Here is a 26,016-nt window from a genome sequence, read left to right as displayed (position 1 = left end):
ACATCCCAATGGAAATCGTGAGTAATGTGTCATTTTGAACCAGTTTTATTTTAAAGGTTGTTTGATGATTCCGGTTGGCATTTTACTTTCATTATCACAGCTTTGTGATCCGAGAAGTGGACCGAAAGCAGTTCTTGCAATGGTCTATCCTTCGTTGACGAGTGTCTGTTGAAGCTCGTGCCAAAACGACGCTTTTATTGTACTATAGAGTGTCCCCTGGAGCACGGCGTCGCCGAAGAACACACGATTGCATTGGCACGATCATCTCTCTCTTCTTCCGTACGCCGCTGGATGGCGGTACAAGGAGTGCCATCTATGGCCGGATTGGAGTCTCAACGAGCGATGGAGTCTCAACGAGCGCGGTGCGACTTCGATAGTGCGACATTGATAATCCTCCCTGTCCTTGGATCCGTGTACGATGTCATCCTCTCGATGCATGAAGCTTCAAAATAGTCCGGACACACCTGCAAACATTTCATGAATACATGAGAATCAATTTCTTGAAACAACTAAATGCACTCGGATTTGCATGAGCGTGTTTACAGCCTGTGTAGTCAAAACAAAATCTGCATAAGCTTCGAAAGCATCTAAATTAAAGCTCTGCGCGAGTACAGGTCGAAGAAATATCAGAGAAAAATACGGGAGCGGGCAGCCAGTGCGCTTTACGAAGCAATGCCACCGATAAGTTGCAAAAAATGAACGGCAGCAGGCGCTTTGTGTTAACGAAGAGCAGCTGGTCCTCCCTGTTGTAAACAGAACTTTGTGGCCGATTCTCATAGACTCTTGGTGTGAGCGCTTTGCAGGGCTCAGTGGCTATATGGTCCGATATTATCGTACTGCCTGTATAAGAAACGAGGAGATAGGAACAAGTGTATCACAAATGCTTACCTTAGTGCTTGAGGTAGGCCCGGAACTGTTTCTAGGAAGGGCATATAACCACTTGAGAGTGTCACCGTGTTTAGGGAAGGAAAACACTTGTATCTTCTTTCCTGTCTTGTAGCTGCCATTGCACCCACGGTACATTAAACTTATTCGGCATTGTTGCATCACTTGAAAATCACAAACTAAGCGTCAAACATACAGCACGTGCAACTGAGCCACACTGAACGAACCCGCACTACGCTGGCTATGCTCACTGCTGCTGCAGCTTCCCCAAGTGTCGGCCAGCCGGAACTGACGTCACATTGCTTGGCGCAGGCCTAAAAAGTTTTCCGGGGGTGTCGGTCCACCACGGCTCCGCTGACGTATTTCCGTAAGGGGTATCACATTGTAAAATGCGTACTAACAGCAAAAAAAAAGCGAGAAGAAAAAGTTCTGTAGCCAGGCGTCGAACCAGCAACGTTTCGCTCCTCAGTGCGCAACGCTAGCCGCTACTATGCCACAAAACATGGGTTACCGAGTTTGTTTATGGCAAGCCATTTATATACACCATGTAACGTTGCCGGTCCTCAGAGCTCAAGCAACTTCAGCGAGTCTTCGTTATCAGTAGCACAATGGCGGGGGGGGGGGGGTGCACATTGGGCGTGTGCGTTTTAAAGGTTGTTTCGCCGCACTAGCTCGAGTGTTGCAATGTGTGTACCCCTCCACATGGCATGATCAAAGTGCATATAGATGTCCTTTGGTGGGATCGCTCACTCGTTCTCTTAAGTATTGCAGGATTCGGGTGCTTTGTACCTCTTGTGCTTCCACCGCAAGTTTGCTTCAAAGTTACTGTGGTTAAAGAGAGCCCAAAGGTTACTTCGCTCGCTGCCTTGGCCGCTTTTTTGAAAGGAGCACACTGCTCACGCACATGTTGTGTTCAGCATGTGCGTTATTATGTAGATAGCCCTAGCCACGCACAGATGCACACGCACGCACCTTGTCATGTCAGCTGACATTATTGTAAATTAACCATTATACACTAAGAATAAACAGAGTTGTTTAAAGTACTGAGTCAGAGCAGTTATTTCGCGGTCCTGCGGCTCTCCGACGTAGTTCAGCAGGGCATGGCATCGAATACAACAGCATGAAGAAGTAATAATTTTGACACTTGTTGCGCTTGTATTGTGCACACATGTACGTTTGTTTGGTGCATCTTTCTGTTTGAGCAGCGTCCCTTAAGCGACGAGCTGGTCCAGTTGTTTGTCCCCACTTGTCTTGTATATACTCATTGTGTGCAGGCTTTCTGCTTGAGGTGTGCGCTGCATGTTTCAAGCTGCTTGCCTTTCTTGGCGTGTCTTTGGAATTTGTTCCTGTAGCATCATTCCTTCACCCTTGTGCCAGAACAATGCCCAAAAAATGCTCTACTGTCTCTGTGAAGACATGCTTCACTTTCATGTTATACCGATTCCTAAGAAGAGGGGTCAGTCACGATTTTTTCGTAAACACCTTGAAACTGGGTGGAAGTGAAGGGGAGGGGGATACACGCATGAATATGCATTTTCCCCCTTTTACTCATATATCCCTGCAAAAATTTAGAGAGGAATGGGGGGGGGGGGGTACAAATTACTACACACTTGTATGGGTGGATAGTCAGTCTTGCATGATGGGCAGCATGTTCTCACTGCTCATCTTCAGGAAAACTCTGTTATTATAAGGGGGCAGACTGGTTCTAGGGAGCAAAAAGTGCCAAAAGAATTCATTTTTTTAAATTGACATATTTGGTTTCTGCAAGTATTTTTTTGTCTCTCTGCAAAGTTTCATGCTCTAGGAAGTGGTAATTTTTTGTAATGTCATTCTACTGTTCAGATGCTTGCTGCTTCCAAAATGCAGAACCTGCAAAAAAAGGGGAGCCTACTTCGAGGCTTCTTTACAATTTGCCAGCACCTATGTTCAAAGCTCTGGCACCAATTTATGAGCGCCTTTATGAGCATTGCAAAACATGCACACTGTGATTGTTTTTTGAGGAAACTGTGTTATCAGTATTTTTAAAATTTTTTTTCTCAAAAAAAGTAAGTTTACGACTAGGTATTCAATTTTGATGCCTCAATATCTCTGCCGCTAGGACAGGTACAACAATAATTCTTTATTGCGATGGAAACCTGTCTGTGTATAAAATGCAAGTATGGGAGCAGAATTCAGAATACAAGCCTTTTTAATTACTCATCAAAATTGTAACACAATTCCAACTGTCTTTGAAAATGGAAAGTTCATTTTACTGTAAAATAACAAAGAAAATCCAAAAGACCTAAAACTTTTGCATACATTCATTCTCTAGTTTGTTAGTTTATATTGTCATATCTTAATTATCACTTTTAATTAAGCACATTTTTTCTATGCTGGCCTTAAATAATTGGGAGGGACCTTAGGTTATCTCAAAAACAAGATGAGTTACAGGAAAAGTAATTACATATTTGAAATTAGCAGAAAAAATTGCATAAGCCTGTGCAGTTGGATCAAGATCACTGAAGAAATAAACAAAAAATGTCTAAGATGAGTCTGCCTCCTTAATGGGTAATTATTGAAGTACAAGGCCTAGAATGCTAGGTGTCACCAGTTCATATGCATGCAAAGAAAAAAAAAAAAAAGATTGATTCTGAAACGTACGAAATAAGCTTTTAAGAGTAGAGCCTATACATTCAAGGCATATGCCTGCTCTACCTCTCTCCCCCTTCCTTTATTTTTTTTAAGTTGAATGAGCTTGCATCTATATTTGGCACGTCTTCAATAATGCAACAAAAAAAAATGAACCATATGAGGTGATGTGACCCTTCAAAATTTTTTATTTCTATAACCTACTGTATGTGTAAGGGCTGCACTTTTTTCCACGATTTTGATGGGGAGCGGCCTTTTTGCAGATGTGTGAAATTCGCATTCAATTTTCAATGAACGTTTAGAAAAACCTATTTAAACGCGGTTAAATATTTTATCTTTTCCACCGCAAGTGGTTGGGCTATAGGCGTTCGTCAAAATGAACGCAAGCGCAGACGATCAATGACGCTAGGGAAAAAAGCGACAAGATCTCCCAGATAGTGCCATAGGCGCGAAGCTCATAGATAGCACTGGTGACAAAGCTGCTGGATAGCTACTGCCATCTGGTGGCTCCTGCAAAATGCGCCGTGCACGGGACGCTATGAGGCTGTCATTTACTGCCGAGACACCCCCTCCCTCCCTTTTTTTTTTCCTTCAAAATTTGGACTGCCATGATGGGGGGAGGGGGAGCGGCCCTTACACGAGCGTGGCCCTTAGTCGAGTGTGTACAGTATGTTAGTATTATTGTCGCACTGCTAAGTATTGTCTGAGCAGCAAACAACCTGAAAACTCTGGGTTGGACTCTATTTATACGTATGTGCGTATTTTTATACCGAGGCTTTGCTAACGTTCACTTGCCTTAGAAGTGTTTTGTCTTTTGCTTTTGTTTTCTTGCAGAGATATTTCGACATTGAAATAAATGGAAAGATGTATCAAATGGTGAACCTTATTGGAAGAGGTGGATCGAGCAAGGTATGTTTATCAAGCATTGATGTACAAATGCAAAGCAAGTATTCGTTATTTTTTTCGTTTTCTGTTGTATGAGCTGCCTTTGTTCCCTCTGACATTTCTATTGCAGCTTTTTGTTAAACTGTACACACTGGGTATTTGTCCAGATTTGTTTACATGTTGTTTCTTCACTACATGTAAGCATTGGGCAATCACACCTGTCATGGTGGTCTGGTGGTTATCGGGTTTGACTGCTCACCCAAAGGTTGCGAAATCGAATTCCAGCCATGGTAGCCACATTTCATTGGAGGCAAAATGCTAGAGGACCTCATGATTTAAATTTATGTGCACATTAAAATCCTTAAGAGATTGAAATTTCCAGAACACTCTATGATGGCATCTCTCATAATGGTGTTGTGCTTTTGAGACATTAAACCCGAACAATTGTATTAGCATTGGGCAATCACAAAGGCAAACATCAACACACAATGCTTGATGTGGGGGCATTCGGCAACACTGCAGCAGCTTCATTCAGGCCGTGGATGCTGGGCATAGTAAACCCAAAGTGCCAGTGCCATAGGATGTACTCTCTCCGAGCTATCACAGTGCATTCCTTGCTCTTATTTATGACATTAATTGCTTTTCATTGTGGTTGCAATTTTCTTTAGACTATGATATCAAAGACTTTGTAAGCAGACTAAGACTGTATGTTAGTTGTACTATAACATAGCGCTTACTCTCACGTGCCAAACCTACACTCTTGGCATAATTACTCCGATTGTGTTTGCTCTCGGGTGTGTTTACTTTTTAATCATTAATTGTAGGATTGTGTGAATATTGATATGAATATTTTTTAAATGGGCAGTGTTTTTCTCTACTCTATTCGATTTGATTCGCAGTGGAATTTTATATTTGAACTTCCCAAAGAAAAATACAGTCAACTTCCCACAAGCTGTTGTTCCTTTAAATTTTTAGTATGCTTCACCCTATAAAATTCTCGCATTGCAGCAAAGCCACCTTTCAGGCTTTGCTATGGTTGCAAATGTATCTCTATACTCAAAATTCTGGTTCCAACATGTAGATGATGGATGTGGCGGAGGTAGAGCTCAATTCATGCTACTATGAACCTGGAATTCAGATAGGAAGTCCGAAAAATTGCCAAAATTTTTAGCATCCAAAATTTTAGATGTTCTTATATATCGATGTGTGCGAGACACATTTGAAACTTTGGACTAGAAGCGAGCACATCCATGTCGGCGCCATCAATTTGACTTCCACAGAAGTTGAAAGGGCAGCAGAGGCTAAGGAAATAGTATCTGCTTTTCACGTGTAAAGTTGCCGTTGGCCACACTTAGATTGCACCAATAATGCACTACATAAATATCATTCAGCCTCTGCATTGCCTCATTCTTGATAAGACATCTATGAAGCTCCACCTCTCCTTCATCGACCTAACCAAAAAAGAACTTACATGTTGCTATTTTGTAAGAACATGCTTAGGAATCCTGTCCAGCTTTTTTTTTGTGTGTGTGTGTGTGCAATTTCGCTTTGCAGTAATAAAAAAGAATAGGTTAGAAATATTTAAAAGTATTTAAAAAATATTTTATTTCATTTGCACCCACTCTTCAATATTTTGATTCTCTTCGCACCCAAAATGTCGCTATTTGCACAACTCTAATTGCCCTATTTATTTGCGTAATAAATACACTCACATAACAAATGCAACCCCAACTTGAGTCCTCAAAATTTTGATTTTTCTTTTCCCGGCATAATAAGCGCACCTCCTACATTTGTCCGCTGCAGTCCCGATACCAACACCTCTGGTGCCTTCTTGCCCATTGGATATCTTGTTTATTATTATTATGCCGACACCACTCGGCCACCTCGGCTCCTTCCCTCCCCCCTTTCGCCCACTGCTACGTGCCGTATAGTTTTTCATTCTATCTGTGCACGGCATGTACCTGTTTTTTTTTATTTACGAATGGTGCGAGTGTAGAGACATCGCAGCTGACAAACACTCAGCGAGTGAAGGTCACGAAACTTCCCCCGTCAACCGACGGTCGCTTCCTGCAAATAAGAAACTTTAAGGCTCAATCACATGCACGCAACTTTTGAGCGACAATGACAGGATTTGCTGTCGCTATGGCTGTCGCAAAGGGCCATTCGTTGCCATCGGGTCGCAGGTTTCTGGAAAACCAGAAAGAAAACGCTTGTCCCCCAGAAAAAATCGTGACTATTTCCACAACATGGTTCCCGATTTTCGCTTCGGTTGCAAGTGAGGCGGCTGCCATATTTAGTCGTTAATCTTGTTATCGGCGATTTGTTTCGATGCTTCAGTGGTAGCCTGCTGCAATATTGGTTGCTTGCTACAATGTCAATGGCAGCTGGTTGGGGAAAAAAATGGCAAGAGGTGGGGTGCGGCGTTGCTTGTTCGGTCATTGGCACATATATTTCAAATCTCTCAAAAAGGGGAAAAGGCGGCGCTTCCTTGGGTAGGGGCCTTTGCTCGGGATTTTAGGGTAGTAACAATGACAGCACTTTGCTACTGTTCAGACTTCAAGGTTAGACTGTATAGTGCCTTCACTGCACCATTTTAGCTAGTGCGCTCTGTTTCTTTATTGCTTTGTTGTGCTCAATTCTGTGATCCCTTGTATCGAAGTATGTACACAGCACTCCGGTGGCAGGGTTTGCAAGACTGAGCCTTGCTATCGATGTGTTAATTTGGTTGCATGAGTTCATGGCCAGGTAGTTAGCCAGAAGGAAATCGAGGTTTTTGTGACTCAGTTGTACCAGTGAAAAGACGCCATACTAGTTCTTAAACTTCATGCCATAGTAAAAGCAGTGTTAAAAGTCTGAATCACAAGGTGAAGGACGACACAAGATAGTATTGTTCTTTGTCTCATGCTGTCATTGTGGTGAACTCCAAATGCACCATGGTGCAGCTGTGGTAGAGTGTACTAGAAGTGTTGAGTGGCGAGACCGCGCCTCGCCGCCTGATCCCTTCCGCGTTGCCCGTAGCGGCGGTGCTGCAGTCGAATAGTACTGAAAGAGCCGCGCGCTGCGTGCAGGAACTGCTATGCGTTTCAGCCCCTCCGTCGCGTTTTCTTAATTCAGATTTCTTCGTACCTGTCCATCATTCATGTCTAGCATATATGCCGTAGTCCTTGAAGTATGACAGGCCAATCTACTGAACTTGAGCACCATGAGAGCCCTTGTAGAGATAGAAAATAATTCAGAAAGGGGGTGTCTTATAAGGATTTCTTCTGTTTTGACTCTTTCTTCCTTGGTTAGGGGTCTACAATATACAGAATAACTGAGCCGATATATTGAAAGTTAGCTGCACTCAGAAAGCTGTGAGATTAAAAAAATACCACTTCAAACGCACGCAGAACCAGGAGGCAGTTAGTAGACAGGGGAGAGGGAGGGAACCTGAACCTTCTGCACCATGAAATTTTTTCGCAATTTAACTTTTTAGGGTATACTAAAATATTTGCACGCATTCAAAGCGACCGCCAATTGCAAAAGTTAGTGGTTCTGCTGCACCCCCCCCCCCCCCTCAAAAAAATTCTGGGTGCTAGCTTTGCGCCGAAGGTTTACAGTTGGTGAAGCCTAATATAGCGCGTCTCTGTACGAATGTGCACTGTAAACTTTACGTTTTCGACAGTATGATGTCCTAAAACTAGTTCAAGTCTAATGTAGTCGGACGAGAAATGCACCACCTAAATATAGCAGCTGTGCTAAGGTCCATTGCATGCATATTGTTAATACATACATACATACATACATACATACACATACCTATATATATATATATATATATATATATATATATATATATATATATATATATATACATATACATTGTGAGCACAACAAGTGAATGACTCTTTATTCTCTTTGATAACATCATCACCTGTACATCTTCTTCGTCTGTACATATCATCACCAGCGTGATTAAGCTCGAGCCTGGCTGAATAAACCGGTTCCTCACAAGTGGTGGACGGTACTTTTCGTTCCCTCTAGTCCTCTCGCCCGTTCTCGCTGGAGCTTTGCTCGGTTCGTCGCATACAACCCCCTGCCATGGCGGCCCAAGAAAACCCTGGCCCATCCAACGTCGCCGTCCTACTGCAGCCATCGCCACCTGTTCCGCCCAACAACATTCGCCTGCGTGATCCACCTGTGTTTTCCGGTCTCCGAGGCGATGATGTCGAAGACTGGATCAAGAACTATGACCTCGTCAGCGATTTGAACCGGTGGTACAATCCACAGAAGTTGCGCAGCGTCCCATTTTACTTGTCCGATGTTGCGAAAACTTGGTTCTGGAACCACCACCCGGATCTTCTCGACTGGGACACTTTCGAGCAGCAAATTCGTCAGATATTTGGTGCCCCTGCAGTTCGCACTGAGGCAGCAAAGAAGAAGCTCGCTGAACGCACGCAGCTGCCGGGTGAATCTTACACCTCTTATATTGAGCATGTCCTTGCACTGTGCAAGCGCGTTAACACCGGCACGTCTCAGAACGAACAAATACGCCACATTATTAAAGGCATTAACGCCGTCGCCTTTAACGCCCTCGCCACGCAAAATCCTGCCACCACCCAGGACGTGATAACCATCTGTCAGCGACTTGACGAGCTTCAGTCTTTTCGCCTTTGCTACGATGCCACCGACATTCGTTTGCCTGCACCCTTCGACTTGCGTGCGCTTGTTCGCGACATTGTTCGTGAAGAGCTTTACGGGGGCTGCTCTTCCTGTGCTGCGGAAGTTACTTTCCCTTCTGAAAAAGATAGCTTGCGAGACCTACCTGATTAAACAAGAGATCGCCTCCGCATCGCGTCCGACGTGTTCCAACAGCCCCTGCGTGCGCCAGACACGCACGTACGCCGAAGTTGCCGCGCTCTCTGCCACACCCACCATTTCTGTGCCTACAACAGCAGACCATACGCCTGTGGCTTCGTTATCACCGCCAGTGCGTGCACCACCTTACTACACACCTCAGCGCCCACCTCGACCAATCTGTTACTACTGCGGCTATCGAGGACATATCGCTCGGTTTCGTCGAAAGTGCCAACAAGACGAGCAACCCGGCTACGCTCCTGAAGAACATCAAAGCTTCCATCCGACCATGAACTACCTACGACCACCCTCCCGATTGTCCTATTACCGTTCACCGTCTCCTACCTACCATACTGACATGCCTGGGATCGCCTTCGCCAGGTCGCCATTCAGTGTCGCCTCTGCGGCCCGCCTCCCATTCCATGAACGCCCACGCGGAAAACTCCCCAATGCAGTTTTAGGAGGGGAAACTGCATCCACCGGACAGCTAACAATTCCTCCAGAGCAGCCATCGAATTTGATAGTAGTGTTTGTAGAAGGTGTACGCGTTGAGGCTCTTGTAGACAATGGCGCTGCCGTTTCGATTATTCATGCTGATTTTTGTTCCCGCCTTCGAAAAGTCACCACGCCTTATGACGGCCCACCTCTACGTGCGGTGACCAACGCTCTCATTCATCCACTTGCACAGTGTACCGTTCGTGTCTGCATAGAAGGCATTCGTCATCACATTGTTTTCGCGGTATTTCGTGAGTCCATCCCCGCTCTCATTCTGGGGTGGTATTTCTTGTCTTCTGCGTCCGCTTTCATATCTTGTCATCAGCGCCTCCTGCATCTAAATGCCACTGACTCTTCTCTGCTTGAACACAATGGACGCATCCGCCTTGTGACCACGTCAGATTATGTACTTCGGCCATACATCGAAGAAGTTATAAGTGTTAATTGCACCGACATTGTGGATGGTGACGTACTAATTCTCCCTTACGGCCATACCCTACATAGGGGCATTGTGATCACACCAGGGTTTATTCGCTTCTTCGATGGGTCTACGTACCTAACCGCCATAAATCAAAAGCCCGAGTGTGTACTGCTCCCCTGTGGCTCAACAGTATCTTGCGCGGTCGACAGTGAGCCTGTTGCGATTGTTACTCTTCCGAACAACAACCACAACAATGTCCAAAGTCACAATCACTGCCATTCAATGCCTCTTCCACACGTGTGTCGGCAACCATAAGCACTGACTTAACACCTGATCAAACTGAAGATTTGCTCACCCTATTAAATAGACACCGTTCTCTATTTGACGTGAACTTGCCCGCCCTCAGCATTACTACCACCACTACTCACAGCATCCAGACTGACGGCTTTCGTATTGTACATCGGCGTCCATATCGCGTGTCTCAGGCAGAACGCAAGATCATCGAGGAAAACGCCAGACATGCTACGACGCAACATAATACGTCCTTCCTCGAGTCCCTGGTCATCCGCAGTTGTTCTCGTTCAAAAGAAAGATGGGACAGTGCGTTTCTGCGTCAATTACCGTGCGCTAAACAAAATAACGTGCAAGGATGTTTATCCCCTCCCTCGGATCAACGATGCACTGGATTCATTACAGGGCGCAGAGTATTTTTCTAGCCTTGACCTTAGGTCAGGCTACTGGCAGATATCAATGTCGGAGTCTGATAAACAGAAGACCGCCTTTTCAACGCCAGATGGGTTGTACGAGTTTAATGTGATGCCTTTCGGACTCTAATGCGCCCGCCACCTTCGAACGCATGATAGACGGCGTATTGCGTGGTTTGAAATGGAAAACGTGTCTGTGCTATCTCGATGACATAGTAGTGTTTTCATCCACGTTCTCACAGCATCTACAACGTCTTGACGAAGTCCTCACATGCCTTGCAAAAACCGGTCTACAGCTTAACACCAAGAAATGTACCTTTGCTAGCAAGACAATCAAGGTTCTCGGCCACCTTGTCAGCAAAGAAGGAATTCGGCCTGACCCCAAGAAGCTTGCCGCCGTCCTCGATTTTCCTCGTTCACTACTTCAAAAGGACCTGCGCAGCTTTCTTGGTTCATCTTCTTACTTCCGGCGCTTCATACGTGGCTTCGCGGAACTTGCGTCTCCGCTCCATCAACTCCTCGCAAGGAACGTCCCCTTCATTTGGTCCGAAAACTGCGAAAGCGCTTTCACGACATTGAAGCAAGCCCTCACGTCGGATCTGGTACTGTGCCACTTCGATTCCACCGCACCCATCATCCTTCACACCGATACAAGTAGTCATGGTCTTGGTGCGGTACTCTTGCAGCGTGACAAAAACTCACGCGAACGCGTCGTTGCTTACGCAAGTCGTGCTCTTACCGCTCCAGAAAAGAACTACACTATCACTGAGCAGGAGTGCCTTGCTGTTGTTTGGGCAGTGCAAAGATTCCGACCATATCTTCACGGCCGTTATTTTACTATCGTGACCAACCTTAACGCGCTATGCTGGCTTTCATCACTGAAAAACTTATCAAGTCGCCTCGTTCGCTGGGCACTTCGCTTGCGGGAGTATGATTTCGATGTCGCCTACAGATCTGGGAAGAAGCATCAAGATGCTGATGCTCTATCGCGCTGTCCTTTGCCCAGCAGAAGCCACTCACCATCGATACTTCAAAACGACAGCACCTCTCCAATCGCAGCGCTAAGTTCATCACCTGCCACCCTATCTGTCCTTGTTTCACGACAACGTGTCGACCCGTACTGCCGCACCATTGTTGACCGCTTGACCGGCTCTACTACTCCTCCAAACGCCAGACTCGGTCGACAACCTAAATAATTTAAGCTTGTCGTTGATGCTTTATGTCGCTACATTTACCACATCGATGGCAACAAGTGGGTACCCATCATCCCACATTCTCTGCAACGTGAAGTTCTGGAAGCCTTTCATGATGATCCAACCGCCGCTCATCTAGGCTATCACAAGACCTACGACAAAATACGAAGTCGCTGTTTTTGGCCTGGCCTTTCTTCAGCCGTCGCTAAGTACGTCGCCTCCTGTGTCCATTGCCAACGGCGAAAACGACCGACAACTGCTCCGGCTGGCTTAATGCAACCTTTTCCTTGTCCCGCCTCGCCTTTTGAAGTCGTTGAAATCGACTTGTATGGCCCTCTTCCTATATCATCCAATGGGAATCGCTGGATTGTTACGGCCGTCGACCACCTTACCCGCTACGCAGAAACAGCTTCTATACCATCTGGGACTGCCACTGAGATCGCCGATTTCTTTCTTCGCCACATCTTTTTGCGTCATGGAGCTTCACGCATTCTCCTGAGTGATCGTGGCAAAGTCTTTCTCTCTTCCATTGTCGAGCAAGTTTTGCGTGCCTCGAACACTGTTCACAATACCACTTCTAGCTACCACCCGCGGACCAACGGATTGACTGAACGGTTTCATCGGACCCTATCGGACATGATCGCCATGTACATTCACCCCAAGCACACGAACTGGGATGCAATTCTACCCTTCGTGACATTCGCCTATAATACGGCTGCCCAACGCACTACCGGCTTTTCTCCATTTATTCTCGTCCATGGTCGCTCGCCGAGTTTCGCTCTGGATGTCTCTTTCCTTTCGGCCCCTGCACCCTCGACGGCTCCTTTCTCTGAAAAATTTTTATCTTGTCTCGCACACTGCCTTCACCCGGTCCATGTTGACACCGGCCTCTCTCAAGACACTCGAAAATCTCACTCCGACTCGTCTCGCCGTGTTGTGAGTTTTTCCCCTGGTGACAAAGTTCTTCTATGGACTCTACTACGCGTCCCCGGCCTATGCGACGAATTCATCAGTCGCTTCTTTGGGCCGTACACGGTGGTCGAACAGACATCTCCTGTGAATTACCGCGTTTCTCCTCTTAGCGCTAATCCTGATCATCCTTGCCGAGGAACAGAGATAGTGCACGTATCTTGTTTAAAGCCTTATGCGTGACGCATTTCATAATACTGTCAAGCGACCAGGCGGCCGCTTTCACTGCGCGGGGGAATTAGTGTGAGCGCGACAAGCGAATGACCTTTATTCTCTTTGATAACATCATCACCTGTACATCTTCTTCATCTGTTAATATCATCACCAGCGTGATTTAGCTCGAGCCTGGCTGAATAAACTGGTTCCTCACAGTGTGTGTATATATATATATATATATATATATATATATATATATATATATATATATATATATACATCGTGTGTGTGCGTTTAGTGTGTACATTGTTGAGTTTGCCTGGAAATTCATCTGGGCAGACGCCATGGTGCGCAAGCCGGTCCACTGGAGAGGCTCTCAATCCCTTCGGCGCCCAGTCTGCCAGACGCTGTCGAAGATTTGAACAATTACCCAGACAATGCGGCAAGCAAAGGCGAGTTCCCGTCTTTCAAATGCGGACCCTTTTGTCGTCTCTTCGAGCAGAAGCAGTGACTGATGCCCTCGGCGACTCATCGGGCGACGGGGAAGCTGGCGTGACCGGCGCCAGAGCTGACGGCGGAGCGGCGCTCTTTTAATCCTCAGTCAAGTAGCCGACCGGCCGACTGCCTATGCCCGCCAGGCATTGTCCCTGTTGGCCGGAGGAGAAGACGTCGTGTCGCCGCGACGCCACGACGAAAGAGGACAACAGGGACGGCGTCTTCCTGGAAGAGACCGCGGCGGCCACCGCAGATCGCCCCGCTAATTGGGCGAGCTGTGTGGCGGACCCTTTGAAGTATGCTGCCAGGATCGTGGGAACTCTTGACTAGCGGCACACACACGACGAGGAAGAGCCCTGCTGGCGCCACCTTGCAGTGCAGTGTTCACAACTCAAAATTGGACGTTCACGTGGACCGTGCATGCTCGTCCCCCTCACCTGTTGTGTGTGTATGATTGGTGTTCCACTCAGAGAGGAGGAGCCCGACAGGGCTTAAAACGACGCCGCAGAGTGCTGGACGTGGCTCTGAACTATGTAACGTTCAACCACCACGCTCGTGGTTTGTGAAACCACTAACTTTTCCTTTCTGTAAATATGTGTAAATAGTGCCATAAACCTGTTTTGTTTTTCGTATCCTCCAGCGACCTTTCTTTCGACCTTAACAACATATAGAAATTAAATTTTTCAAAACAAGATGCACCACTGCTTGCCTACACTTTTGACACTTAATAATAGAACTATACTTACAATACAAAACATTGTAAGAAGTTTGATAGCTTGCAATGGCGTTATGCCAATAGATAATTTGGAAAGCAGCACAACTTAAGCTGTCAAAACAAAATGAGAACTGGTTACAATGAATTTACGCTGATTAGCAGACAGGTTATATATACAATTGGCACGTTTAATATGCTTGTGTGTTTTTTTAATGTGTTCAATATGTAATAAGCCTTTCAGAAAGCAACATTTATTATCTTCCGCAAAACTGGAATGATAAAATTGAGCCATCACCAATATAAATGTCGTAACAGCGTTACTTATACCCGGGTTTCTCGTGAAACGATCGAGCGCATGTAGGCTTATATAAGGAACACTGTGCTCTGCATGTCGTAGAGACTGCCGACAAAACAAGCATATCATTTAATAGCAGTATTGATACTTCTCCTCTTTTTGTAGTTCGCCATTAGCCACTTATGATGTCACGCAGCTCAAAGCGCAGCTTAAGTCAGCTAGGCGGATCCGTGCAAATTCCGATTGGCATTTTATTTTTTGTGTGTGTGGGTCAGCAGGCCCTTTAAACAGCGAATGAATCGACGCAATATCAGTGGGCCTGCATATTAACTCGTGCACCATGGCGCCTAGCAGGTGCGTTTACTGATAAAGGCTCAGAAACGCATTAAACTCGCTAAAAACGAGCAATTGGATGCTTTCGCAGGCTATGGCGCACATGCTCCCAATGCAGATACTCCTGAGATCTTTAGTAGCATGGGACAACAGCGCCGCCGCTACTGTCACCCGCCGGAGAATCAGCCGACATGCGGCGCGGCCGCCTCGTTCACTCCACTGCCCCTTTCTAGTACACTGTAGGTGTGGCGCGCTACCAGTGTGTCGAAGAATGACATTCCATTTCCTTCCTCTGCACCATCAACAAAGACATAAAAAAGTCATAGAAAAAGAGAGAGGAAAGAGGAAACCAGTCCCCAGTTCACAGAGTTGACCGAGCAATAAAAACTAGTTTGTATACGGTCCCTTAGCAACACGCTTCGACTCTGCCTAGCTGAGGCGTACTAACACAATCTTTTGCGCTGCTTTCACCACCATAAACTTAGCCCAGTTTTGCCTACTTTAGTTGTTCTTAAATTCACTTGTTCGTATCATACATTTGTGTCGAGTCCCATTATTTTTGTCTGGATTATGCGTGTTGTGGCTTATTCTCCTCCCCCTCTTGTTATTTATTGGTGGGGGGGGGGTGTACAGTTCAGTAATACTTGTCCGGCGTAATAAATACACTCATCGAACATTGACTTTTTTATTATTTCTTTAAAATGCATTCATTGCACGAGTAAATAGGCAACTAGTATGTGTAACGCAAAGAGAGGCTAAAAGGAGAGGGGGGGGGGGGGAATCGGCAGCCAAATCAACCCAGCAAATCTAACAAGCGGCTGACATTGCAAAAACAATTGCTTTCTTTGATGTGAAGATTGATAAAAAAACTAACAGAATTTGTTTTTAATCTCTGCCACTGTAGGGATTTCTCTCGTAAGGTCGAATTGTTTGGCTAATATACGCGCGTGGTTGGACAGGGGCTTCCATAATGAACAAACACAGTTGAACAGGGGCTTGCAAGCACAGTGTGTGCAATGTCCAGCAAGGTGGCCTGTCATAAAAAGCTTTTCAGTAAACCTTTTCTCTCACAAGCAGTCGTTGATGTGCCTGCCTGATTAGCCCATATACTCATTGCCACCTGTCAGTGAACTAGAGTAGATTGCACTTTCTAAACACACACAAAAATAGAGTTAGCATCGTGTTCAGTCTTCCTTCTTTGCCAGCATCATGTTTTTTTACACTACACGGGAAATATATGTCCTCGGAGCTACCAAATAATTATCCTAATACAATGATAAATAGGAAATCTTAATAGAAATAATTATAAATATGTAGACTGACCATGTTCTGTAATTTTGAAAATTGCATTGTAGCCCAGTGAAGTGCTGTGGAAAAATGAATTTGGCCAAATTCAGGAATTCTAGTTAAGAAAGCACCCAAATTCTGTTGTCATTAATGAACTCTACCTTTTATTCCGTTCAGGCACCTCCCAAATGAAACTTGAATACCCCATCTTTAGCAGGCAAAATTGCTAAACATGTTTAATTTTGGAATTCCACATTTAGGAATTAAAGTATTTGGTATAACACAGCTGGCAGATATATTGGCAATGCTTCATGCAAAAAAAAAACTTTCTCCTACTATACCTATTGTATAGGATGCGCTGGAACAGATGGACTGCTATACTTCAGAGCTCACAGTGACAACAGCGTTGTCTCTCAAACCATAAAATACTTGCGTAGAAACTGACTAGAGTAAGGGAGCTCTTTGCTTTAGCAACTGCACTATAGTGGTGGAGTAGCAGTTTTTATAGATGTGTGGAAACTGAACAGCATGTCATGCATGCTGAAGTTACATGGGCAAACCAGTGGCAGTTAAAGAAATGCTGCATTGGCAGTGTGACCTGAAAAGTCACCTTAAAAAACTGCAATGCAGTGATGGGGCAACAGTCATACTTCCAGCAGCCAAATCAGATGAAGACAGACTGGCACACCATTCACACCTTCAAAGAAGGCTGTCACAGAGGCTGAGCCATATGTGAAGTTCGTGCAGTGGTAGTAATCCCCTTCAGTGGTGGTGGTTACATTTGTGTTTGCAATTTTTTCATGCTAGCTATGTCAACTTGTTCATTACATGAATTGAACCTTCTGAATAGTCAATATGACTTGATTTAACCCCAGTCTGCCATGTATGACCATAGCCGACCAATTTGACGAAGGCACTACGATGCTCGATGGATCATTCGACATGCCACGTTGAAGAACCAATGTCAAAAGTATTACTTTTTGTTTCTCAGAACAAATTTGGTGAAAAATAATTGTGCATGCATCAGAAAGAACCCTATCATTTCATTCTCTTTAAGTCAATGAGACATTACTGACTGCAGAATGGTGAAGTAATTACATACCAATTACAACTGCTAAAACTCACACAGTGATCCATTCGTCAACAGTGCATCATAATTCACACCTGAAGGGGATATCTAGCTCAATTGCTAACAGGGGAGCCTACTCATGTAAAGAAAGTTCGCCGAAAATTAGATTGGGTTAGAGTGCGTTTGGCAGGCACACCCAAATCATGACCAGGAATTTACTGCTGTCCCTCAAAGGAAGAAGCTTGCGATCAACACATTTTGCCAAAAGAAACTTGGAGAACAACTGAGAAACTTTATGTTAAGGACTATGCAGGAATGATGGAATGCAAAATGGTACACGTAACGTTAGGCTATTGGACGACAGCAGAGTGGACAGGAGAATATATGGGACCGACATTAAAAGACAATTAGACCTAAACAGGCCAAATCATAGTGTGTAGGACAGGCAATGATGGCCTGTGGTAGTCTTGTACGGACACCAGTGGATAGGAAAGGCAGCTGAAAATGGCATAGTTAGATGGATGATGAAATTCAGAAGTTAGCTAGCAAAAAATGGAGGACCAGCAAAAGTAGCACTACTATACGAGACTTTGCCCCCCCTCTATAATGCGGAACCTTGAGCATGCCTGTAGTTGAAGTTAATCGTAAAGGTTGCACTTTTTGTTAAATATTTAAGAGTGCTTTTTGTTCACTGTAGTGATGCTTCAAAACTGCATGGAACAAGCTAGTGGCTTCTGTTGAGTTTAATTGGGAAAACACTCTGTTAGGTGTTTTTGTTAGCCAAAGCATTTGTCACTGTAAGTCATAATGCAGAAAAAGAAATTCTTATTTACTAGTAAAACTGTAAAAGTCATTAGAAAAGGTTTAGCAGAGTGTCTCAGAAATTTCGAATGCCTTGCAATAATGTAATATAAATAAAACACCACCGTCCAATGCTTAGTGTGCACTGAGTTGGTTTCATGCTGCAAACATTCTTGGTGCTTCACTGCCACATGATCACATTAAGAAGAACTTCGGGGCTGACTAGAGAAGAGATTTCTGATGGTGGTGTTGGTGCACAGATCACAAAGGCATTGCAAGTTATTTTTGCCTTCCTGTGGTAACTTGCAAAAAAAGAAGGAAAAAATTAAAGGTGATTGTGATACCTGAATTACCATGTACATCCAGTAATTTAACTTTTTTTTTCCAAGTTAACGTGAATGTTTCGATAAAGAGGGATGCTTTTCCCGCTAGCACAAGACGAATTGTAAAGTATGTGTCAATTGTTCATTATAAGCCACGATGTCGCACATTGAGTAATGTTGTTTTAAAGCTTGCTATGAAAACTTAGAGCATGTCAAATGTGCAGGTTTTCATGATGCTCAACCCCAGAAGGGAGCTATGTGCAGTAAAGCTGGTCAGCTTAGCCGATTTGCCATCAGATGTGATGGAGGCTTACAAGCGGGAAGTTACCATTCTGAAGGAGCTTCGATCTTGTGACCGGGTAGTACATCTTCTAGACAGGTGAGGCTTGGTTTCTTAGTTTTATGACACTTGTTCATTTATGCCTTTCATTTTACTTTAGGCTAACAGGCATGGAGTGAAGCTTTTTTAGTGCCCATTTTTCGAAATAGTCTATTTTTCATCTGCTACCAATTATTTGGACAGTTACAATGAAGGCGTACTCTACTATGCAGACAACATTGGGGTTCCACCACCTGCTTCACAAATGTAAATCCAATCAAACTAACTTTACAACAGTAATTAAGGGCCACAAAAAATTCTTTTGGTGTAACTTGGCTGTATGAAGAAAAAGAAAAGCAAAATGAGGTGATGGTAGAGCTTTTGTGAGAAAATTGGGGGGAGGCTGGTGTCCTTGTTAAGAATTCTACGTCCCTACCCTCTTAAACCATGATTCCTCTAGGTGCCAGCCCAGGTCTACGGTTTGTAATGAATAAAGCAAAAAGTTTAATTAGCCTGACTGAAACAAGAGCCTACTATAGTTGCTCCATTATTATTTGTTTGATAAGGCAGCTTTGAAAGTGTATAAATTATTCGTTACGCACAGGTAAATCAGTGCACTGTAATAAATTTTGCACGTATAGTAAAACCATGTTAGTTGAATTTTTCGGTACTGGGAAAGAATGTTTGTGTTAGCCAAATGTCAAATTAGCAAGTGTATCAAAAAACTAACAAATGTCCGATGAATCTACAAAGGCTGTTCTTAAATCGAATAGATGCAGTGTCCGAGCTGCAATTCCAGGCACCTTGCAACTTCCTTCATAATGTTACTGCAGGTTAAAACCCAAGGTTTACATCAAAATGTGTTCATTCCCCCCACCACATGTGCATGACAAAATGCAACTTTTTATTGTTTTGCATTGTAGGATAATCATTCATTTGCTTTTGCAACGTGTGTGGCTTCTGTGACATGGCACAAACATGTCAAAATGGAACTTCTAATACTAATTGCTGCATCCAGTGTGGACGAAACCATGGCACCTAGTGATACGATCATAGGTAGGGTTCATACAGTTCACGTGCACAGAGTGTGTGTGTGTGTGTATGTATTGTTACGGGGAGAAGGCGTCTGAAAAATGCCGTTACTTTTGGTAAACAGGCAGGCATACAATATGGAGCCCGGTCTGCACGAGCTCGCGCTAAACATCGTCCTCTTTTCTAGAATGTTCATTTGTGGCGCCCCGTAGCATCACCCCCGGCGGCGAAGGCACCGTCTCGGTGCTTGGTTGGTCTGAGTAAAATCGTTTCAGCCGAGTGACGTGAACAACGTCAGAACACGATCGCGCGCTGGTGGCGTTAAGAGGTTCAATTTCGTATGTCACGTCGGTGACTTGGTGCACCACACGGTACGGACCCGAGTACGGTGAAGTCAGCTTTTCGCACAGGCCAACTCGCCGCGACGGCGTTCAGAGAAGGACTGTGTCACCTTGACTGAAGTGGACATCACCATGGCACGCGTTGTAGACCTGTCGTTGTCATTCCTGCGAATCGCTCAGACGCCGGCGAGCAATCTCACGTGCCTCTAGAGCTCTAGAAATCACATCGCGGGCATATTCTGACGTGTGGTCAATGGCAGGAAGGAGCGTGTCGAAAGGCAACGTAGGTTCTCGTCCGTACAGGAGGAAAAATGGCGAGAAACCTGCAGTGTCATGCCGAGACGTATTATAGGCAAATGTTACAAATGGAAGGGCGGAGTCCCAGTCACGATGGTCGGAAGAAACGTACATGGGGAGCATGTCTGTGATGGTTCTATTTAGCCGCTCCGTGACCCCGTTGGTTTGAGGATGATACGCCGTTGTGAACTTGTGCTTTGTAGCGCAAGAGTGCAATATGTCTTGGATAACTTGTGATAAAAAGTAGCGACCCTGATTGGTAAGCAGTTGCCGAGGAGCGCCGTGGTGTAATATGACGTCTTCTAGAAGAAAGTCAGCGACGTCGGTCGCACAACTGGTAGGAAGGGCCCGTGTGATGGCATACCGAGTGGTGTAATCCGTGGCGACTGCTATCCACTTGTTTCCGCTGGCCGATAAAGGAAACGGTCCTAGTAAGTCAACACCTACCCTATAAAATGGTTCGGATGGGATCTGAATGGGTTGAAGGCGTCCCGCTTTAAGGGTTGCTGGTTTTTGCGGTGTTGACAAGATTTGCATGAGGCGACGTAACGGCTGACGGATCGGTAAATACCGGGCCAAAAGAAGCGACGTCGAACGCGGTCATAAGTTCTTGAAACTCCCAGGTGACCAGCTGTCGGAATATTATGCAACTGTGCAAGGACAGTCTGACGCATATGTTGTGGTATGACCAACAGCAGCTCAGGTCCGTCAGGATGCATGCTGTAGCGATATAAGACGCCATCTTGGAGCAGGAACATATGGAGAGACGGAGGAGTTGTGGGACCACTAAGCCGAAGGATTATATCTCTGAGGTGAGGATCACGGCGTTGCTGATCTCCGATGTTGCTAAACGCGGAAAGTGCCAAAACGCAAGTAGACTCATCGCTCTCAGAAAGGTTTGCTGGGTCTACTGGATGACACGACAAGCAATCGGCATCCTCATGGTGGCGACCTGATTTGTAGACAACCGTGTAGGAATATTCCTGTAGCCGTAGAGCCCACCGGCCGAGACGTCCACTAGGATTTTTTAAGGACGACAACCAGCATAAGGCGTTGTGATCAGTGACAACCGTGAACGGGCGTCCATACAAATACGGCCGAAATTTAGCCTCTGCCCAGACGAGTGTGAGGCATTCGCGTTCTGTGATGGAGTAATTTCGCTCTGCTGGGGATAAAAGACGGCTAGCGTATGCAATAACGTGCTCGCAGCACGTTAGTAGACTCTCTTTAAGACACAGTAGACTCCCTTTAAGACGAACTTCAAGGGGCCTCCATCATTTGTTCGTTTTGTGAGGAGTTCGTCTTATCAGAAGTACCCCCAAAAACCAAACACTAACATGCCAAGCACATTTAAATATGTTGCTTGAAAACACTCAATGAAGTATAGTTACAATGGGGAGAAAAAGAACAAGAAAAAGCATTTATTTGGCTCAGCTTGATAGAAACTGTGCTTTCAAGTAGAGTATTTAGACTAATCTAGCGAGTACTCAATTTCACGATTTAATAATAAATATGCTAATGGATAAATTTTCTCTACATTTTAACAATAAAACTGTAACACGACCCTTTCTTCAGCTACAGGGTAAGGGTGAGGGAGATACCAGCTTCATGCACTGACCTTTCTTTTCTACTTATCTTGCTTTCTTTATCCACGTCACAATTAGCTTTCGAAATGCTTTGAGTTTTGGCACCAGAAGTCCTCTCTCTCCCTTTTTTCATTTTGCTTTCTCAGTTTACCATCGAGACTATAATGTTTGTTCCCCAGAATATTCGTCGTTGTTGGTTGCCGTGAGAGTTTGTCTTAACAGAAGACTTGTGTTACGCAATTCATCTTAAGCGGATTTTTTTTTTGCATTGAGCCTATGGGAAACCGAACAAATGCTTCCGCGTTGTTCGTCTCAAGCAAGAATTCATCTTAACAGAGTTGGTCTTAAAGGAAATGCACTGTGTATATATATATATATATATATTATATCGTAATGGAGGAGACTCGGGCACAGCACCCATTCACTGGGCCGGCTGTTCTTTATCTGACTTTCTCTTCTGCTTCGAGCTAGCTGGGCTTGTGCCAGTGCCGGAGCACTGCTCCTGCTTCCTCACACTCTGCTGCGCTGCGACATTGAAAGACCAGCTGCGAAATAGTCTCTGCAGGGCGGCATTGTCTGTTGCATGCTGATCTCTCTTGGCCACGCAACGAGTTGGTCTGATGAGGTGCAAGCGGTGCCTGTGGTGAGGGGTACTGGCTGTGCCTGGGTGGTCTCTCTTCAGCACACCATGACAGGCTGTGTCAAGGTGTTGAAGTCTCTTGTGGCTGGCATTGGCAGAATCTTTGCAGCCACAGGTCTTGGCCACGTGTCGGCTTCGCTACCATATTTGTTGATCGCTCTGGCGGTCGACATTGACTGTGGCGTAGTGGCTGCTAGTCTCTGCCACGCTGGCATCTGGCATGTGGAGCTGCCAATGGGGACTCAGAAGGGTGCGTCAGCGGTCGGACGCGTCTCCGCAGCTTTGAAGAAGTGGATCCACTTCGCAACGATGCAGAAACATGACGCGAGCAAGTCATAATGCATGGCACTGGTGAAACAGGGTTGTGTAAACAGCGTGTGTTACACATATGTAAAAACATATGTAAGGGGTCCAATAGTTGTGGTCTTGTCTCAAAGAGAGTAGTAGAATGCATAGGCATATCTTCCATGTGTTTAGTCGCGTTGGTCAAATTAGATTCCTCGATCCCAACCAACTCGCGGTGGCCATCCACACATCCGGGCAGTGGTGGCTCTCGAGTCTGCTGTAGCTGTTCTGCTGGGCCTGAGAGCACATTGATGGCAGTGCTGGACTTGTCCGGCTTTTTGACGTCGTGCCCGTCGGGCACTATACTATCTGGAATCAGCATACCCTCAGGCTCTGATGAACATGGAGACCACATCGCGAACTGCTGGGGCTTGTGGGCAATATTTTTGTCTAGGGGCGCGGGAGTCGTGTAATTCTAAAAGTGCAGCATAGAGTCCTGCTCGCGGCCGGTATCAATGTCGAGCACGTCTCCTTCCACGTCTGTGATTTTGTCTGCGCAGCCGCTCGAGGGAACAGATGAACAATCGAAGTACTTCCCCTCACCGACTAGTTCTCTGATAGTGCGCTGCTTGGCGGAGGGTAGAGCTGCACCTTCGGGACAATGTCTTTCCCGAGCTAGGGTGTCAAGAGGTGCACTGTCGAGTTGGTGAGTCACAGAGCTCTCATCCGCAATAGAGCCTAGGTTGGAGGCATGGAAAAGCTGGCGAAACACATACATTAACCTGGCACACCATTCCGGCCAAAATTGTTGTTTAACGCCTTCGTAGTTGTGCCAGGCTTTGGCAGCGCCGATCGCCACTAGCAATTTTCGATGGTCTGGCCAGACATTACGGGTGCCAAGAGCATTTGCCGTTTCGATCCACAGAACAGCATAATCCTGAAATTCTCAGAACTCTGGTAGTTCCGAAGCAATCACTGATGGCAATGTGTAATACAGAGATCCGGAAGTTCGCAAAGCAAAACGGTCTAGCTGCTGGGCAAGCAAGGACGCCGCCCGCATGACATCAGTGCATAGGTCAGATGAGCTGGAGGAACTAAAGGTGACAGCTGCGGGGATAGCGTGGATCCTGGTACTCACGCTGTTGCTTGAGACCCGGTAGTTCGAAGGCGCCAAGCTCTGAAGTTGTTGGCCCAAGCAGGCAGCTAACCTCCCTGTCCTTCCTCCTTCTATCCTCCTCCTTCGCTGATGATCTTAGCAGCACTGTCATGTGATCCACCTGGAGAACCATTGCCAGTGGTTGCGGAATAGGCTGTTGTCGTAGCAATCAGCGTGGTGATGTCATTAATCAGTGAAATGTGATGAAAATACCATTGAGTTACCGAGGAGGCCTGGACGCCTTTCTCGGACGGTATTGATAGTGCAGGCAGGAAAGGAAAGTGGTTGACGGTGAGGCTTGGACGTAGTTCCTGCCGAACTATGCTTCCTGAACTTGTGGTTTCTATATCCTAAGAAGTGAAGACAGCGTTCCTGGATAGGCGGCTCTGGAAGGCCGAAGTTGGACGAGTACAGGTGGCTTCCACTGTGAGGTTGAGGTGTCGTACTGCGTCACTGTAGTGAAGAAGACTCAGGCACAGCAACCGTTCGCTAGGCCGGCTGTTCTTTATCTAGCTTCCTCATTCTTGTGTGTGTGTGGAAATATATATATATATATATATATATATATATATATATATATATATATATATATATATATATATATATATATATATATATATATATATATATATATATATATATATATATACACATATATACATACATACATACATACATACATACATACATACATACACACCACACACACACACACTGCGTGCCACCAACACAGCATCGCATATGGGGGTAGATCCAGATAGTTTATGATAATGGCAATGTGGTCGGGACTGCTTGGTTTTTGGCAGACACTAGTGCCTCTTCAGCACTTTTTTTTTTTGCCCTCTACATTTGTGAGATTTTGCAGTCGGCACACCGAAAGGTCTGTCCTAATTAACTGGAGTGCAGCCAAACGAGGGTCTGGTTGCATTGAATAACACTTATACTTGTAGAAAACCAGTAAATTAGTTCAAGTTATTGTTTTTTTTTTTAGGAATGATTCACTACATTTTTTTGTGTTTTTGCTGCAGTGAACTCAACGTGAAGGACAAGGTACTGGCCTTAGTAATGGAAAAGGGAGACGAAGATCTCGCTTCTGTGCTTATGAACAGAAAGGAGGACCTTGATCCTGTCACAATCAAGTTTTACTGGTCAGAGATGTTGCTGGCGGTCAAGGAGATCCATAAAAACCGTGAGAGGCAGTTGCTCTTGTCATTTATACCTTGGCCTGTACACTCCTCTGTACTGGAGCTTGTGGTCTGACTGATGAGATCAAACAAGCTCTTGGCAGAAGAAAAACAAGTTATAAAAAGGGAATAGATAACTCCAGTTTGTAATGAAGCTGCCAGCCATGCTTGTTTATTAGCACTCAGGGCTGCTTTTTTTTTGTTTTGCCGAGATTAAGCACTGTTTTTTTTTTGGCCTCTCTGTGCTATAACATAACGAATTCTTGCATGTGTGCCATGTGCTCTGGCCAGCATGCAGAAAGCTTGGCTTAAATAATCTTTTGCTTTCATTTATATTAGGCCAGCACTAAATTAGCCTGCTGGAACTGTGCTGTGAAGCAGCACTTCGCACAATATGCAGTAAGGTTTTTAGGTAACACTACTAGCTTACTCATTTTAGTGCTCATGCAGGTGTTCATTGATAGAATGGCCAATTAGCTTATTTACAAACATGATGAAAAAGAGGAGTTTAATAAAGAAAAACACTGGGCCGATAATGTCCACAGTTGCGTATACTGTATGTATGTTTCACATAGCACCATTACCCTTTCATTTGTGGAAGACGCCTCGGGCTGTTAATCTCGCATAAGAATATCAGCCTTGTTGGTTCGTGCCACTTGAATCAAGTGTCTGTTTGCAACCTTTTC

General features: G+C 45.2%; 1 protein-coding gene across 11 annotated transcripts in view; it reads left to right on the top strand.

Moving 5' to 3' along the window:
* The window catches only part of Mps1 (dual specificity protein kinase monopolar spindle 1), a 183,488-nt gene that overhangs the window by 90,363 nt on the left and 67,109 nt on the right, over nucleotides 1-26,016 (top strand). For all 11 annotated transcript variants that reach the window (XM_075879352.1, XM_037413840.2, XM_075879344.1 and 8 more), the window contains 3 exons: nucleotides 4,348-4,422; nucleotides 18,715-18,869; nucleotides 25,175-25,335. In XM_075879352.1, coding sequence (XP_075735467.1) covers nucleotides 4,348-4,422; nucleotides 18,715-18,869; nucleotides 25,175-25,335 — 391 coding nt within the window. The remainder of the gene's footprint in view (nucleotides 1-4,347; nucleotides 4,423-18,714; nucleotides 18,870-25,174; nucleotides 25,336-26,016) is intronic.

This window comes from Rhipicephalus microplus, chromosome X, assembly GCF_043290135.1.
Source record: "Rhipicephalus microplus isolate Deutch F79 chromosome X, USDA_Rmic, whole genome shotgun sequence".
NCBI lineage: Eukaryota > Metazoa > Arthropoda > Arachnida > Ixodida > Ixodidae > Rhipicephalus > Rhipicephalus microplus.
Note: the sequence above shows the minus strand (reverse complement) of the source record. Positions and strands in the feature narration are given on the sequence as shown.